This window comes from Parasteatoda tepidariorum, chromosome 8, assembly GCF_982258835.1.
Source record: "Parasteatoda tepidariorum strain Cologne lab strain chromosome 8, Ptep-v5.0, whole genome shotgun sequence".
NCBI classification, from domain to species: domain Eukaryota; kingdom Metazoa; phylum Arthropoda; class Arachnida; order Araneae; family Theridiidae; genus Parasteatoda; species Parasteatoda tepidariorum.
In genome coordinates this window covers 55,866,645-55,885,507 of record NC_141762.1, presented here as the reverse complement: position 1 = coordinate 55,885,507, position 18,863 = coordinate 55,866,645, and the positions used below count along the sequence as shown (strand labels likewise).

The window sequence follows — 18,863 nt, the reverse complement described above, 5'->3', positions numbered from 1 at the left end:
AGCTTAAGATACCTTAGTTAAAAATCTTATTTAACGGGTTCAGTATCGCACGATCTTTCAGAAAATGAACTAACAGTTCGAAAAAGTGTCCACTGTCAAGTTAAATGGGTATAGAGAATCTCCCCTGCTTGCTGCTTTTGAGAGGAAATCCCTGAGAAAAATTTTCGATGTTATAAATGTGGATGGCTTATAGAGACAACGACATAATTTTCACTAGTTTATAGGCCAGGGGTGGCCAACCTGCGGCTCGCGAGCCACATGCGGCTCTTTGAAGGATTATTTTTGGCTCTCGATAAATGTACCCGAGTTCCCTTTTCCTTTTTGTGCTATTATATTTTAAAAAATTATTATCGCTCCGTATATGTTTCAAAATGTCTTTTAAATTACTGAGAACAAATATGAAAGATTAAGTGCAGCGTTGTTCAGTTCAAGGTGAGTTTTCCTTTTCCAATATAATTATGACACAAAAAGCTTGTGGAGAATTAAAATTAATGGAGATGCAAGAAGATCAAGCTCTACAATTAAAATAAGTCGACGTCGATTACTGAATTTTGGAAATTTGTACCAGAATCGAAGTATCCTGAATTAAAAAAACGCTGCTTGTCGAATTATTTCAACATTCGGAACAACGTACTTATGTGAATCATGTTATTCCACTTTAAAATTCGTGAAATATAATCACCGACCAGTATGAACTAACCAGCATCTCAAAGAATTGCTGAGAAGTGCTGTCACCAGCTATTCACCAAATTTAAAGAATTATCAAGATAAGTAAAATAAATGTGTTTAATTTTTAATGTTTAAATTCAATACACATATTTTGTATTTTTACTTATATGTTTTCAATAAATATAATTTATGTAAAAAAGAAATTAGTACCTTTTTAGCATACCTTTTTGAAAAATGACTCGACTATCAAGGAGCTTGGCCACCCCTGTTATAGGCTATTCGAGGAAGTTGATATCATTAAATACATCAAAATATGTCGCTTAAATTTTGCGGGTCACATCTGTCGAATGGACCCATCTTCCTAGACATTTAAGATCTTCAAATGCAAACCAATGGGAACTAGAGTTAGAGGTAAGCCTAAGATCAGATGGCTTGACTGAGTGGCAGAAGATTTTAAAATCCAAAGAATTACTAACTGGCGAACAATAGCAAAGAAAAGAGCAGAATGAGGGAAAGTTCTCGGGAAGGCTCTGGCCCACAAAAGGCTGTCATGCCAACAGAAGAAGAGAATCTCCGGTCGTGGAGAATACTCCTCCCGTAATGCTGCATCGGCTAATGAATAACGAATCTCCGGTATGTAATATGGTATAAAATGTAGAGTGTTTGCATTTCACAGTATGTGCTGAGGTTTGACTCCTCGAGCAAAGACAGTGTATCAGATCCATTATCACTTGTAAAGACAAACACTGTGAATATTATAATGTATCACATCAGTCTTTTTCAACGATTTCAAAGCCGTGAAAGTCCACTCACGGTTGCGTGCTTGAGAAGTGTGGTGTGGATATTGGACAATTACGCAAAGGCGTATAAGATAGATAGTGATAGATAGATAGATAAGATAGATAGGCGTATAAGATAGATAGATAAGATAGTGACTTCGTTATTTATTGCACTAATCACAATCTTAATTGAAGATTTTTAGGGTAGTGTCACATGCGCCGGTATTGTTTTAATTAACGAAGAAATTTATCAATTGTAAAATACTTGTTTACATCAGAGAGTGTTTTGTAAATTATTTTTTAAAAAAAGTATGATAGATAACTCGTAAAACAACAATTTTTTTAAATCCAAATATAGAACTAACTAAATACCATGTTTAGGATGCGCATCGAACCATTAAAGGTCTGGTTTCTTAGGACAAGCGCCTTATCTGGGCGTCAGCGGGACGTCAACATCCCGCTGACGCCAACAAAATACTGGTTTGTTAGCTCAAGGCCTGGTTTCTTAGAACTAGCGCCTTATCTGGGCGTCAGCGGAAAGTTGACGTAGAGCTGATGCCAAAAAAATACTTTTTTGTTAACTCAGCGTGAGCAGTCGGTCCAACGCAGACATTATCTCTCATTGCACATGCGTTAATAACGTAAACAAATATTTATTTTGAATTTGTATTGATTTTGTTATCGTCGACCAGAGTTTTAGAGAACAAATAATGACTTTGTCCAAGAAAAAACACATTATAGCTGAGCTAAATGAAGAGTGATATGTTTAATGAAGAAGCTACGTTTAATGTCAAAATCAAAATCTTGGCTGATTTCAATGTGCTGTTGGATGTTGTCCGCCATTGCTTCTGTGGTTAACGTCACGTTGTAATCCAACTGCAGTTGAGTTGGACGGCAATTGTACTTCAAGATGAGCGTTCGATGACGTATACTATCAAACTCACAAATGGACCAATCAGAGGTTAGCGCTGATTTCCAGCTGACGGCGTCCTGTCCTAAGAAACCAGGCCTTAAGATTGCCTCGTTATTTAGTATATGAAAATCTATTAATACTAAGCAAAAGTTTATATGTATTTATTTTCCTCATTATATACCTACCTAAAATTAATAGTTAATTCGGCTCTTTAGTAAATTTATTCGTAACTCCTTACGGAAAATTGTCATACGATAATAATACGGTCAATAATTAATAAAATACTATATTCATAACTGAAGTATACAGAATAATATTTATAGATTAAATATAAAAAGTACATTTGTTATATTTCATACTAGGAACTGATATACTCCTTAGTATGGTCCTTTCTCTGTTGCATCGCTGGTGGCATTATTGCATCTTGGGCAGAATATCATACAGCTCTGGCATTTTCCGCTGTAAGTTCATGTCAGTTCCTTATAAATTTTAGTTTTCTTTTATATTAAAAATAGTTCATTATATCATTAAAATTGCAGTCAATGACAGCGGTAAACACACCGCTTCGTGGTTCCACAATGTTTCTTGCTGCCCTCTGCAGAAATTCTTTTAATTCGTGGTGCTGGAATTTTAAAAGCAATTTACAGGGGTAAAAAACCTCTACGGATTCCTGAAATAATATATATGTTACCGTTAAAGTATATAATGCAGTTATTTCATAGAATACCTAGTTATTCCATGAAATAACTGATCGTGTCCGTTAAAGTGTGTAATATGTGATTAATTTGACACTTTAACTAGTTATTCTATGAAATAACTAGGTATTCTGTAAATTAACTAATGAGAGACAGTTAAAGTGTGAAATAAACAATTTATCTGAAATGAAATAACTAGGTATTCTATAAATAAACTAATGATTGACAATTAAAATGAAAAAGAAGCAATTTATCTAATTTATGCAGCGTATAAATGGTATTTATGGAAACGTACCATAAAATCATTTGTTACAACAAGGATTACTAAAATGACACTTGGAATTACAAAGAACTTTATTTCTAAAACAAAAACATTTTTTGTTGACACACTGGGTTTTACACGAACATTTTTTAAATCCCTGACCAGTACGAGATATATGATATAGATTATTTTACACTTTAACGGGCTGCAGATCGTTATTCTATGAAATAACTAGTTAACTATGAAATAACTGTGAAATAACTGTGGAACCATGAAATACAAGAGAGTTTTACACTTTAACGGACACGATCAGTTATTTCATGGAATAACTAGGTATTCTATAAAATAACGGATTTCATACTTTAACGGTAACATATAGACAAAATCGGAGAAATAAATGCTGTTCTGTATATAGCCAAAGGGCCAATGATGTAAACCGATTTCGAATTCTACCGATGGCTGGTTGATTCGAATTCTGAACCCGGTTCGCATCCACCACAGTGCTGATTTAAAAATATCTACAGTGGGGGACGGATCATGGGTTAGAGTCCCCTTGCCATCAGGCTAACGGTGGGAGGTTTTGTGGTTTTTCTCATCATGTAAAGCCAATGCGGGTTAGTTCTATCAAAAAGTCCTCCATGAAGACAAAAATTCTCCCTGGAGTTCCCTTGTCTTCTGGATTTTGTTCAAAATTACAAGGATATGGAATTGAGTATTGTAAGTCGTAAACCCAAAAATTGAGTCAGCTGTTCAACGCCAGTTATAAAATAAAATAAAATAAAATATAGTCTAAGTGCAATTCGGAAATGTAAAAAATAGTTTCCGAATTCATCACTTTGCAGCCCATTTTTGATAGACATTCGTCTTTAGGAACCTAGGTGCTACACATTAAACCTACTGATCTCTGCTTTTTTTCTCTAAATCCATGGCATAACGTATTTTAAATATAAATCTTAGTGAAAATTTTCGCTGGTTAGCCTACACGCACACATCACTTCGCATTTGCTCACTAGTTAGCTCATCAGACCAATATACACAGTCCAGTCACATTAATGTGACCACCACCTACTTTCGACGTCAACGTGAAATAACCAATCACAGAGTGTAGGTGGCAGCACATTACAGTGTAGTGTATATATTGGATATCCTAGGGCATCGAAAAGCATTTCAGTCGTTGGCGCAATGCAGAAATGTAGCGATTTATCCGACGTTCAAAAGGGCATGATTATTGGCTTTCGGGCCAAGGGTGGAAACATTTCGGAAACGACTGATTTTGTGAACTGTTCGCGTACCGCCGTGGTAAAAGTATACCGTGCATGGAAAATTGGCACTATACAAAACAAGCGGCGTGGCACATGTGGTGCACCACGGGCCAAAAATGGCAGAGGCGAATAAAGGCTACTGAGATGCGTTCAGACGAATGGACGTGCAACTGTTGAGCAACTGACCGTCCAGAAGAACCAAGGGGCTACCAAGAGTGTATCCTCAACAACTGTTCAGCGAACGTTGCTGCGCATGGGCCCCCGCAGCAGACGCCTGGCTAATGCACCTATGCTGACTGCTGTTCATCGGTGACGAAGGCTTGAATTTGCACGCCAGTACCGCAACTAGACGTCCACAGAGTGGCAACAGGTGGCTTTTTCCGATGAATCACATTTTATGCTCCATGGGACAGATGGACGTTGGCGTATACGGCGTGAAACGTCTGAAAGCAACACCCTGCAGCAATTGCCAGAAAGCTGCAGGCTGGAAGAGGGAGCGTTATGGTTTGGGAAATGTTTTCCTGGCATTCACTGGGTGCACTCATCATTGTGAAAGGCACGATGGATCAGTACAAGTACGTATCTGTCCTTGCGGACCATGTCCACCCGTACATGCAAATGATTTTTCCTCAGAATGATGGCATCTACCACCAGGACAATGCGAGGTGTCATACAGCTCGCAGTGCATATGCGTGGTTCGAAGAGCACTAGGATGAATTTACCGTACTCCCCTGGCCGGCAAACTCACCGGATTTAAACCCAATCGAGAATCTGGGGGACCACCTCGATCGGGTTGTTCGTGCCATGGATCCTCAACCGCGTAATCTAGCGCAGCTGGCCACGGCACTGGAGTCGGCATGGCTCAACATCCCAGTGAACACTTTCAGAAACCTAATTGACTTTCTTCCTGCACGTCTCGTAGCTGTCCGCTCTGCCAAAGGTGGTTATTCTGGCTTTTGACAGGTGGTCACATTAATGTGACTGGACTGTGTATATTTTTCCTTAAAACGAGTAAAATTTTTTATTTTGGAACTAATTACCGAAAGAGATATCTATACAAGAAAACTTCACTGATGGTAAATTTCGGCTGAAAAATTCCCGAAATTAAAATTAAAATGTTTAATTTTATTACGTATGTTTTATTTCTTCTGATTATTACTTAATTTATATTTTATTTAATTTATATTTTATTTAATTTATATTATTATTATTATTTAATTATTATTACTTATTATTTAATTTATATTTATATTTTTTAAGTCTTAAGGATTGTATAGCATACATCTAGGCAATATAATGTCCTCTTATAAACATATATGGGTCCACGGGCCGATGTGCACCTTGCTCTTGACCTGGCCCAAGCAATGTTTTTAAATCATGCTCGGAAGAAGGAAAAAATGTCTTGTGAATAAAAAAAGGGAAATTAAAGCTTTATTTCGGATAGATTTTAAACTAAATAGATATCCCACTACTTTTAAAGGTTTTTTTTTAATTTTTAATTTATTTATTTTTTTATAATTGACGTAGAACAACCAACCCAATTTTTTGGGTTTACGGCTACTAATGTTCAACTCCTGAATCTTGTAATTTGAACCAAATCCATAAGACAAGGGAACTCCTGGATCAGGTATAGGGGGAAATTTGTCTTCGTGGGGGACATTTTGGTGGAACTAACCGGCATTTGCGTTACGTGGAGAGGAAAACCACGAAACCCTCTTGCGATTAGTTTGATGGTAATGGATCTCTAACCCATAATCCGTCTACAAAAAATACAGCGAAATTTACATTTGCTACATTTGCTAAGAAAAAACGGCGAAACAAAAATAAATAAACTATTTAAAAAAAATAGTGCGTGGAGTCCCTCCACGCGGAAGAAGTGAAACTTCGTAATGTGGAAATGAAAATAGGAAGGGGTAGAAACTGATTTTTAGTGAAATCATATTGTTTCTTTAAGACAAACTTTACTAACATTGCTTACAATTCACAATTGATCGCATCTTTTAACTATCATTTTCGAATGGAGAAATATCCAGATCTATAACATTTACAATGGGATTATGATAACTAAAGTAAGATACGAAATGTTTGAGTCCTATTTTTTCAATATTTCTTGCAAAAACTGCATCAATGGTAGTTCCTCCTTTGGTTGTTGAATCATTCCTACCATTTATCATTTCCAATCCAAATTTGTCTTTAAGGAAGGTTAATAATGTTTCAGGTAACGAGAAATTCACATTAAAATCTCCTGCAAGGATCACAGGCCGCTCACAATAATCAATTTCTTCACCAGTAACGTCTGCCAGAGCTTGTGAACCTGCAGTGGATAGTGGCAATAAAGATTTTGCAATAAATAATTTAATATCCCTCATGGCTGCATTTGGTGAAATATAAATGGCAATTAGAAAAGAGAAAACCTAAGAATCAATTGATATTCACAAGAGACGTACCTTGACATAACCTTAAATCCGTCGCATTGTCCGTGGGATTGTTTTCACTCATTTTTCACAATTGTTATCCACTAAGTTTGAAAATAAAAATTACTATCCTATTAAATTATATGTGTATCAAAACAAACTAAAAAAATATTTATAGAAAAACAATACTTTTATGACTTTTATTATTTTTATGCTAGTGAAAACCAAAACAATATGGAAATGAATGAGGGAAAACTGGATCCTACCACGTGATTTCCCGGCCAATAAAAATGTAGCGTTAAACGTTTAACGCAACATTGTTGGAAGTCGCATAAGAAGTATCACTTCAATAAACAACGGGCCAAATAACTGGCATATCAGCCCTATTACAGCTGGTTGGGTTAATTAGGGTATCAGTCCTTTAACCCTTTGACGGTTATGAACGAGTTCAGCTCGCAATCGAATCGTGCCTCATAATGCGCGCAAACGAGTTCCGCTCGGGAGCAAGATCTTGACCGTAATGGTTAGTAACGAGCACTACTCGCGTAGTGAAATTTTTCCCCAATGCGCGCTGACGAGTTGAGCTCGTTCGCCATTATTATTTTGCATTGACTATGTTAAAAACGAAAAGTACTTAAAAACTGTTATTTATATGTACTACGAATACTTTAATAAATTTTTAAAACACGTGAGGCGAGCTATCTACCGCATCCAGAGATGCCAACTTGCTCCGCTTTGTAAAATAGTATTTCCTAGTGATGGCGAAAGTCAAGTTACTTTCAGTTTATCATTTCTCCTTTTAAGTAATTTTTTCACCACTAAATATCAAAAACTATAAGTAACATATAAAATGCACCGTTAAAGCAACAATCTACTGGTTACTCTATTAAAAAGTAGGTGTATAACTGTCCTTCTCCAACGAAATTTACAACATAATTTGCTACCACTTTATTATAACAATTTCGGAAGACGGACCAGTTGGCATCGTCAGGGAAGGGTGACATTTTCGGAAGAACGGAGGTGGAAAACAGATGCCACTTTCGACTACTGTTTGCACGTAATACTGTGCGAATTAATGAAACGAAAACTGCTCATTTCCCTAACCGTCAAAGGGTTAAAAGAAATCTTCAAATTTCTTAATAACTGCAAAATAATTTAAACAATAAAAACGTGAGTGACATAAAATTATAATTCATATTTTTTAACAATGTCTTTCAGTTCTTCGCTTTTCTTGGCACTTTCCTGTACGGATATGAAACTGTAGAAAAAAGCAGGCTTAGACGGAGGGAAGCAAGCTCAGCTGATCGACAAAGATCTCGCGGCGGAAGTTGTGTCACCATTAGTTAAATAACTAAATATTCCGATGGTGGTTGGAGTAAGGTCATTTGTCTTTTTCATTTATTAACTCTTATAATGCTCTTAAGCTGACTATATTTTGAAGTGGGCTTACAATAAATAAAATTTTACGATTAACGTATAAATAGAAAGGAAATGGAAAGGATATATCATTGAATAAGATTTGTGATTTTTCGTTTATATATATATATATATATATATATATATATATATATATATATATATATATATATATATATATATATATATATATATATATATATATATATATATATATATATATATATATATATATATATATATATATATATATAATACAAAAATAATAAATACTTTTGTATTAATAAAAGAATTAAAACTCTTTCAGTTTCATAAAATGTCTTTGTTAAAGAGTAAGCGTAGAGATATTCTATTTTAGGAATTCAAGGCTGAAAACATACCATTGAATAATAATTAGATTTATATTTCAAAGCAGGAGTTATTTTTAGAATCTTGTCCCTCTTTCACTTCCATATTAGGAAGCATTAAATGATTTTCCATAATGCGTAGAGCTACAAAGCTATGTACGACTGGAACCTAATTACACCAATCTCTGTAGTATTTAATGCGGGACAGAAAGTTTTCGCATGTCTCTTGCTGAATAACGTGTTCAATTTGTCCACACCCCCTCCCTTGTGGAGTGGAGATGTGAACTATTATGACCACCAGCGTTTGATAACTTATTATGGCTTTTGACTGCATTTCTAAAGATGAATACACCAATGATAACAGGGATGTAGCCCTGTTATTATATATATATATATATATATATATATATATATATATATATATATATATATATATATATATATATATATATATATATATATATATATATATATATATATATATATATATATATATATATATATATCGCGATCAATGTTGAACTCCGCATCCTTGTCATTTTGAGCCCGAACCAGAAGACAAGAAAACTCCTGGATCAAGCATTAGGGCAAACTAGCCTTCGTGGTGAACTTTTTAATGGAACTAAAATGTATTTGCGTAACACGGAGAGAAAAAATACGAAATCCTCCCATGGTTAGCCCGATGCAAGGGGATACTAACCCATGATCCTTAGACCAATGTGGGTATTCTACGTCAGCACTGTGGTCGGGCGCAAGCCGTGCACAGAATTCGTATTAACCAGCCACCGCAGGGATTTGAATATGGGTTAACTCATAGGGAGGCAAACGCTTTAATCCCTTTGTAAAGTAAAGCTATAGTGTGCCATCATCATAATTCGAGACCTCTAGAGAATTTGGTGCCCAGCCAAAATCTTTTACGGTCTTAATAGGATGTAAATACACGTCCACCATATTCTCCAGATTTATCACCTTTGGAATATTTCTTTTTCTGGTTTCTAATAAATATTTTACTTAGCATAACCTTCATTTCAAGTTAGGATTTGATACACGACCTAGATTACTTTCTTTTTAATGAGCAAGGATCAAAAAATTTTTATTTGCGTGAGAGATCATGCTACTGCAGATAAGGTGGCTCAATATATTTGACCGGAATGGTTCAATGAAATATTTATGCATCATAAGGAAATATCGTCCTTTATTTTCAGAAAAAAATGCTTAAGAAATAAATTGTAAAAGAAGTAGACCCATATCAGGAAATAGAATGTCATTTTTTTTTTTTTTACATATTTTTGAAGTTAACCCTTAGACACTGAAGCTTTTTATACATATTTTTCATACTTCTTTCATTATTTTGTATTAATTTAAATCAAAATTAGTGAAGAATACCATATTGAGCATTTTAATAATTTTTGATTATGAAATACAGCATGAGACCCCGATGCCTTTTCTGCGCTAAAGGAAAAATCTTCCAAACACTGCTCACTTCCAAACAATATTTTTTTCAAATTTGAATTTATTTGCAGTTATTTAGATCTAAGAGAAACAGTTATTCGTCATTAAAATTTCTTGAATTTACAAAATTAATTATTGATAATTTTTTTGAAAATGAATAAATAAAAAAATTTCAAACTATTTTTTTTTGGATTTTATATTTTGCTACAAATATAATTCCGATAGTCTACCAAAATTTTTTAGTAACTGTTAGACTGTTTTTACAATTAAAAAATACCAAAATACATTTTAATTCGTAATTAGAGGTTCAGAATAAACATAAATATATAGAGACCCCGAGGTCCTCTCCGTGTAAAGGTTAAGTCGAAAGTTACGTTTAGTTAGTCCTATATACGCAAGACACAATGAAAAAATTTAATATCCCTATAAATTTTTTCCAAAAATAAATTTTTTTGTACTCAAATGGAAGCTAAACTGTAAAGCGAGAAATATGCATTGTAATCATCAGTGTATCGTTTGCTTTTTCTTATAATAATCTTCAATCGTTTTAATTTTCTCATAAATTTTATTTTTCTCTGAATTTCTACTATTTTTCGTAGGTGTATTTGATGTTTCATGTTATTATATTGTTTGTTCCGTCTTCAAAACTGGCAGATGTTTTATGAGCTTCATTTTCGATGTTTGATTCCACTTGCTCACTTTACATTGATGCTTAAAATTTCTAAATACTTAAATTGGGAACTACATTCAGAGAAATCTTTTGCGTTTCAGTTATCTATTCTGTTATGATTTTTTTTTATAGCGTTTAAATACATTTGGTGAGTAACATACCAGAATCAGTACGATTTTAATCGTTTTTTCTACCTTAGATTATGATTGTTACATTTTAAATGATGAATTTCTGCTCAAAAACTGATTACTGTTATTTTTAATATTTTTATGAAAATGAATCAAATTTATTGAAAAATTTGCCCTCATATTTAATAAAAAGTGTAGTACATATTCCAACTATCATTTCTAGATAACATGTTTATAAAGACAAAATACATAATTTATGCTAGAATTTCTCCAAACATATATAATTTTTTTTGAAAAATAACGGTAGTAGCTAAAATGAAAACTATCCGTTATACGTGATTACGAGATGTGTTCCACAACGGAGAGTATTGTTATCTCAGCTGGGATTGGCAAGTATAGGCAATAGTATAGGTTTTTTCTCGGGGACCACATTAATGAAGCGAAATCAACGTAGGGGATCTCCCTGGTCAAGCGATATCGCTCGTCAAAAGCTGTGCAAAGCATGGAGGTAGCGGGTTCGAATCCCGCCGTTACCCTGAATGTATCTTCGTGCTGTCATTCTCTTCATTGTGCCATCTGTCCTTCTATTTGACAAAAGTTTATAGCCCACAAGCCTGCAAATGTGTGTCAATCCAGTAAACCAATAAAACAGCGAAGGGACGCGCCTTTTGTAATGTCTGCATTCATTACCATAAAAATCAATAATTATAGATAAAATTAAATATTTTTTCCCCCAATGCCCACCTGGAGAGTGACCTTTCGTCATACAGGCACCTGAAGGGCAGATTTGTTGGCCACTCTTTCAGGGGCACTATAGTAGGTGGGCCAATGTTTCTCCCACAGTAAGGACAGATAGTACAGAGAGTGAAAGAGCATCCATGCCTTGCCCGGGATTCAAACCCAGAACCTTTCTAAAGCAAGGTCTGTTCCCTGACCCCTACACAGGCCGGCCGGCATGAAATTAAATATAATAAATATAAAATTTAGTAATAGTATAATTTAATCGCAAATAAGAAAGTAAAATCAATTTTAAAATTATTTTTCTATTTTGTTTTGTTTTGAAAATAAGATTGAGATTCTCTCAACTGCATGTTTCTATGTTTATCTTATTAATTTATCTGTTCTTGTTGATGTTTGTTCTTTATTCTCGTCTCACCTCATATTAATTTGTGACCTATATTGTACTCTTTCTTACAAGGATTCTAAAAATACATATTAAGGGTTGACAATAATGAACATTCCGAAAAAAATCTGTAGGCGAAACAGAGTTGGCCAAAAATGTAATCGATTACATTTTTTGATTACAGTAATCAATTACTTGTAATCGTGATTACAAAGTTTGATTACAGCTGTAATCATGATTACATAGTCGATTACAGTAATCAATTACTTGTAATCATGATTACAATTTTCAAAAAATTTTGATTACAGCTGTAATCATGATTACAATTTTGATTACAGTAATCAATTACTTGTAATCATGATTCCAAGTAATTGCGATTACAAGTAATCACAACAAAAACGATTACAAGTAATTATGATTGCAAGTAATCAAAATATATGATTACATGTAATCTAATTACACGATTACAAGACTATTGTATTCTTATAAATGATTATATTTTACAGTAGATAGTAGAATGTATTTTATAATGATACATTTTGCACGTATTAACATGTACTGCATTTTGTACGTATTTGTATACGTACAAATGAATGTAACTGAAATGTATGTACATATGATTTTATCTAGTGCATATGTTTAGACATTTTAGTATCACACACATGTACATACACTTATATTGTAGGTATAAAATATATGTACGTATGTATATAGATAATAATTACGTATGTATGTGCAAACAATGTAGGCATGTACATTTATACACAATGAATATATGCATTTTATGCAAATATTTGTGTATGTAAAATGTATATCTATGTTCATGTACGCATGTATATACAAGTGCTTGTGCTTGTACGAACATACATACATTGTCTGTACAATGTATGTCCCATGCATGTATGTGCAATTTATTTATGAACAGTACAATATATGTATGCATGTACAATATAGGTATATCTGTAGGATGTACAATATATGTATGTATACATGTACATGATATGCATGTCCAGTGTATTTATGTACATGTACATAATATGTTCATGCTCAATGTAAGTATCCAAATATGCATAATACATTTGTGAACTATTGTACGTACATTGGGCGTATTTATATTTCACATATATTCATACATGCATTCGACATGCATAACGTACGTACATACACACATTTGAGATGCATATATTGTACAGATGTATATACATATAGCGTACAGATGTATATACATATAGCGTACAGATGTATATTCATATAATGTTCATATGATGAAATGAACATATAATGTTCATATAACGTACATATGTGTGTACATATACAGTACGTATGTGCATAAATACATTGGGCATAATTCTTTCGTGCAAATTTTACATGTGTACATGCATGCTATCCCTATCTATGCATATGGTGCAATGTATATATGTACAACGAATGTATCCTCACATGTACAATACACGTATGTTCCATGTATGCATATCCATATGTAATGCACGTACAATACATGAATGTATGTACATACATTGTACATGCGTGCATACATTACACGTATACATATGTACATTACATTTATGTCTAAATATGTGTACAATGCAATAAATAAAATGCATGTAAGTTAACTTTTAATGCCTCAAGCAAGTTAAATGACAAAATCAAACGATATTTAAATTTAGTTTTCAGCTTTAATTGTTCTATATCATTTTTAAATTGTCTGAATAAAAAATTATTTTCAGGTATTTTCATGAAATGTTTGACAATACAGATTTATTTTTTTTATAACATAATGCATGATTCATAGAAATTTTTTAAATGGTAAGAAAACGGTAAATTTTATGTGTGGAATTAATATTTAGAAATTCCAAATAAAATTATCGTTTGCTTTCTAAAAAATATGAGGTCGAGTTTCATATACCTTAGAATAATTTTAAAACAAGTTTTAATAACTTTACTCATATAAATTTTTTTAATGCATGCACAATGTATGTGTATATTGTAATTACATATATTTAAATGTACGCACGTATTTGTACATTACTTGTAATTATGTACATGTATACGTTGTATGCACATGCATACATTGTGCATATAACTATTTTTTTGTACATCCATGCATTACATGCGCATAAGTATTAACAAAGTATGTAGTTATACAAGTACATACGTAAGTTGTACATAAGTACATACTTTGCGTGCACATATATCGATGTACATATAAATATGCATGTATACATGTACGCATTTTATTTACGCAACTATGTGCATATATTGTACCTTTAAATAACATTTTTACATATTGTACGCAAATACGTACAATTTTATATACAAACGTACATTGTATATACGTGCTATTATCGTAAATTTATACAATATATCCACTTAAGTACATAAAAGCATGCAAACGCATAAACATTATTTTCATATACGTTCATACATACATTGTCTATGTATACAAAGATACAAAACATTGCCTTTTTGTACAAACTAACATACATGCGTACATGTATCATAAATGCATAATTATGTGTACTAAGCATATGCGCATTGCATTAAGTATATTACAATATAATTATGAATATTGTACGTACAAACAACGTTTGTGCATACATTATATGTACAGGAATCGCAAATTGTACGTTCATGCGTGCGTACATTCTATGTACATAAAAATATGTAAACACATGAATACTTACATAAAAAATTTGACTATAGTATACAATCGTAATAACTTGTAATCGTATAGTTTGATTACAAGTAATCACAATTACATGTAATCAAATTACATGTAATCATGATTGCATGTAATCATATATTTTGATTACTTGTAATCATAATTACTTGTAATCGTTTTTGTTGTGATTACTTGTAATCGCAATTACTTGTAATCATGATTACAAGTAATTGATTACTGTAATCAAAATTGTAATCATGATTACAGCTGTAATCAAAATTTTTTGAAAGTTGTAATCACGATTACAAGTAATTGATTACTTGTAATCGTGATTACAAGTAATTGATTACATAGCTGTAATTATCTGTAATCAATTACAGTTGTAATCGATTACTGTAATCAACGGCCAACTCTGGGCGAAACAAAGAGGTCGTTCGATTATTTAAAAATACATGCGATGGTATGAGATGAATAACCCTTAAGTGAGATATTAAATTCCAATTACCAGAAAAAATTACTTTATGAATTGAAAAAAATATTTAAATTGAAAAAGAAATGCATGTTGGAAAAAGACATCTTACGAAAGCATTGAGGAGATCGCTATTTGGATATTTGCGCTGACAAAAGTAAAAAGTCCAAAAGCCTCTAAAAATATGTTAACATAGTAATTAAGTGAGCTTTCACACAATATGTCTCAATCGCTTGTTAAGAAAAAAAGGGGGGGATATGCATTTTAAATTACTCTCCTTATTGAGGTCATACGATTTCTTATTTCCCTTAGTTGAAAAACTTTTCATAAGAATTATTTCTAAAAAAATGCCAGCGTTTGAGTTTTTGAATCTATTTTTAACAGGAAGAAGTAGTAGTTGCATTTTATTTACATCGTACTAGAGCCCCACAATGGGCTATCAGCAACAGTCTGAGAAACATCCCAGATGATGATTCGATGACTCGATCACAATTTTGATCTTCTGCAGATTGGATGGCTCCTCTGCTTTGGTAGACTGATAACCTGTGCTGAAAGTCGAGTATTTCACGGTAGAACAATTTAACGAGGTCCGATACTCCCCACCTTTAGTCCATTCGCAGACTGACCAAAGTTGTCACCCACAAGCTCACTGACAGCAGTCAGTGAGCAGGTGGGATATATATATATAATATATATATATATATATATATATATATATATATATATATATATATATATAGTAGAACCTGTAAAAGTGACCACCTGGGTAAAGTGAACGCCTGAGTAAGGTGACCATTTTCTACTAGTTTTATTTCAAGAGTCCTTTTTAAAGAGTCTTCGTAAAGTGACCACCTCTATATAGTGACCATTTGACTTGGTCCCGAGGGTGGTCAATTTAGACAGGTTCCACTGTATATATATATATATATATATATATATATATATATATATATATATATATATATATATATATATATATATATATATATATATATATATATATATATATTCCCAGATACTTCCATCTTTGTTACAACCATCAATTGCTAAAGTTTTTTCTATGTTAACGTATTATTGCGAATACTATAAAACTATTAGGTGGGCCGCACACTAAGAGTGGGAAGCAAGAGGCATATTGAAGGCTAATTCCCATATGAAATTCGTGTATGCTTCTTAATTGCATTAAGATGTGCACATCACCTCTGCGCATTCTGTTGCAAAAGTATGAGAATTAATTTTCCATATGTTTTGGTCGTGAAGTTTATCTGGTTATTGAAAAAAAAAATACTGCTAAAGTTATAAGTAAGGCTACTAAAAATAATTAGCCTTACTTGAAACTTTAGATTCTTTGCTTATCGAAACAAAGCTCTATGAATTTTTATAATTTTGATGAATGTTATGTGTATATTTTTCAATCAATCTTAATGTTTATATTTTTTTTCCACTTCTTAGATCAACCTCCTACTTTGATTGGTAACGCAAGACCTCAAAGCCGTATTTGTTTTGTCCATTTCCATGATGAATCTCTTTACCACTTATACCCAACCTAAAATACGTATACAGTCATAGTTGATGAATTGAGTGGATGAAGGTTCTAATTGACATTTACATGGAATTTAAGCAAATTAGCTTCTAAATTTGTAGGTTGTGTTGTCAATAAGAAATTAAGATTACGTTTTCCCTTTATTTCTTGACCGCAGGCTTCCAATAGATGAAATCTACAAATCCTTCATTCATTTAAACTGTTCGTCAATAACGGTGTTTTTCTTAGCATTTTAAATAACAACCAAAAAGAGAGTATTTATTCTTAGACTTACTTATTGCAAAATGCACTTGGAACTAATACTGTTACTTTTACTCATCGAGGTCTGCGAATTAGAGTCGCATAAGACAAAAATGAGATCCACCTTGAGCTTGAGAAATCTAAATGTTTTCAAAAATGTCAATTAGAACCATTTTCCACCAGGTTCTTTTATTAGTTTGCGTATGTTATAACAATGCCACCAGGATTTAAAGAAACTCAGCTGAAGTGGTATTTGAATGCAAAAATGAACTGTGGAACAAACTTTATAACTTGAATTTCACCACCATTTGTTAGATGAATTTAAGATATTTTATCAGTACATTTTATGTAACCAATGATTTTATGGTAAGCAAAGAATCATCATGACAAAAAAAATTTTTTTTCAATCCTTTACGTACTTGTTCTGATGCGCAACTGGTTTGCACAAGTTAAAAAGTATTTTTAACAAATGATTTTATATAAAGCTATTAAAAGAGGAATTAAGACAACATACATATCTTTGAATCCTTCCACTACATATTTTTTAAGAAACACTGGTTGTTGATTTCGATTCCAGTTTACAAGTATTTGATTGATTTTATAATGAATCATCAAATCTGAAAAACCAAATTAAAGTTTTGTTTACAAGGTAGGGTATACTTTATTGACGTCGCACCTGCAGAGCTGTACAATGGGTATTGGCAATGGTCTGGGAAATATCCCTGAAGTTAATCCAAAGATATGCCATCACAGTTCGTGAGGCCACTTCCTCAATTTAAATATAGTTCTGAAAGAAGTTTTCTCCAGACCTCTGTACCCATGGCATTGCTCAGCGACTGACCACACGGGTTTCGATTCCACATATTTTACGAGCACGTATATCGCATGTAGTTGATGAGTCTTAGCCGAGCTCGATTCCACTAGGCTACCCTACCCCAACATTTTGTACAAGGAGGAAAACATGGATTGAATCCTTGTCGCTTTCATGTTCTGAACAGCCGATCATTGCTGTTGTAAAGTAAATTTAATAAATGAATTTATGAAATTTTATTAAAAAAGAGCATTGAATATTTTATTAATTATTTTTAAAAAGACTTTATATTTTCAAAATCATCCACCACTTGTTGTGAACTACAATTGATAATTATATATTTTAATCCACGTTGAAAGTAATATTATATACAATCTTTACACTATCAACAATCTTTATAGAAATGAGAAGGGGGAAAAGTTTTTAAAAGATAATATATATGAAATTTATATTGCATGCTCTAACCCAATTTGATAATTGTCAACTGCTTATTGAACTTAATTTTTTAAATGTAAAAAAAAAAATGTAATTAAGTGTTGGTAATGTGATAAAGTGTTGTGATAAGTGTCAAAAATGTATACATTTTTATGAAAATAAATGAATTCACTATTATAATGTCTTCTTACAATTCTTGTAAGCACGGTTGACTTGGATCAAATATGTAACGTTGGGTTCGATCCCCAGTGGCGGCATGAAGTCCACCCAGCTTATGATCGATGGGTACCAGTCTGTTTGGGAAGTATAAACGGCCTGTATGCAGTGCTGACCACATTGCCACAATCATGCAGTTAGTCACAAAATTGTGGAGCCTTAATCTCTATGACCCCTCCCCCAGCCCACAACGGGCTGTTGCGGAATGCTTTTCTTTACTTTCAAAATACACATAGATTGGTACATTGCAAAAAGAGCGCGACGAGTCTTAGTACGCTAACCCCAGTATGACCCGACTAACCAGAGTCTTAGTACGCTTCCCGGTGGACAGTTCCACTGTCAGATTCATAGGCTCTT

At 33.0% G+C, this 18,863-nt stretch overlaps 1 protein-coding gene across 2 annotated transcripts in view; it reads left to right on the top strand.

Moving 5' to 3' along the window:
• Positions 1–18,467, top strand: part of LOC107437496 (CKLF-like MARVEL transmembrane domain-containing protein 7) — a 28,686-nt gene extending 10,219 nt beyond the window's left edge. Inside the window, exons 4-6 of one of the 2 annotated variants that reach the window (XM_087150380.1) lie at positions 2,724–2,822; positions 8,213–8,369; positions 16,714–18,467. In XM_087150380.1, the coding sequence (XP_087006506.1) occupies positions 2,724–2,822; positions 8,213–8,341 (228 nt within the window). In that variant the 3' untranslated portion in view covers positions 8,342–8,369; positions 16,714–18,467. Of the gene's footprint in view, positions 1–2,723; positions 2,823–8,212; positions 8,375–16,713 lie in introns of both variants that reach the window. The other variant, XM_087150381.1, reaches the window with a different exon arrangement.
• The last annotated feature ends 396 nt before the right edge of the window (positions 18,468–18,863 follow it).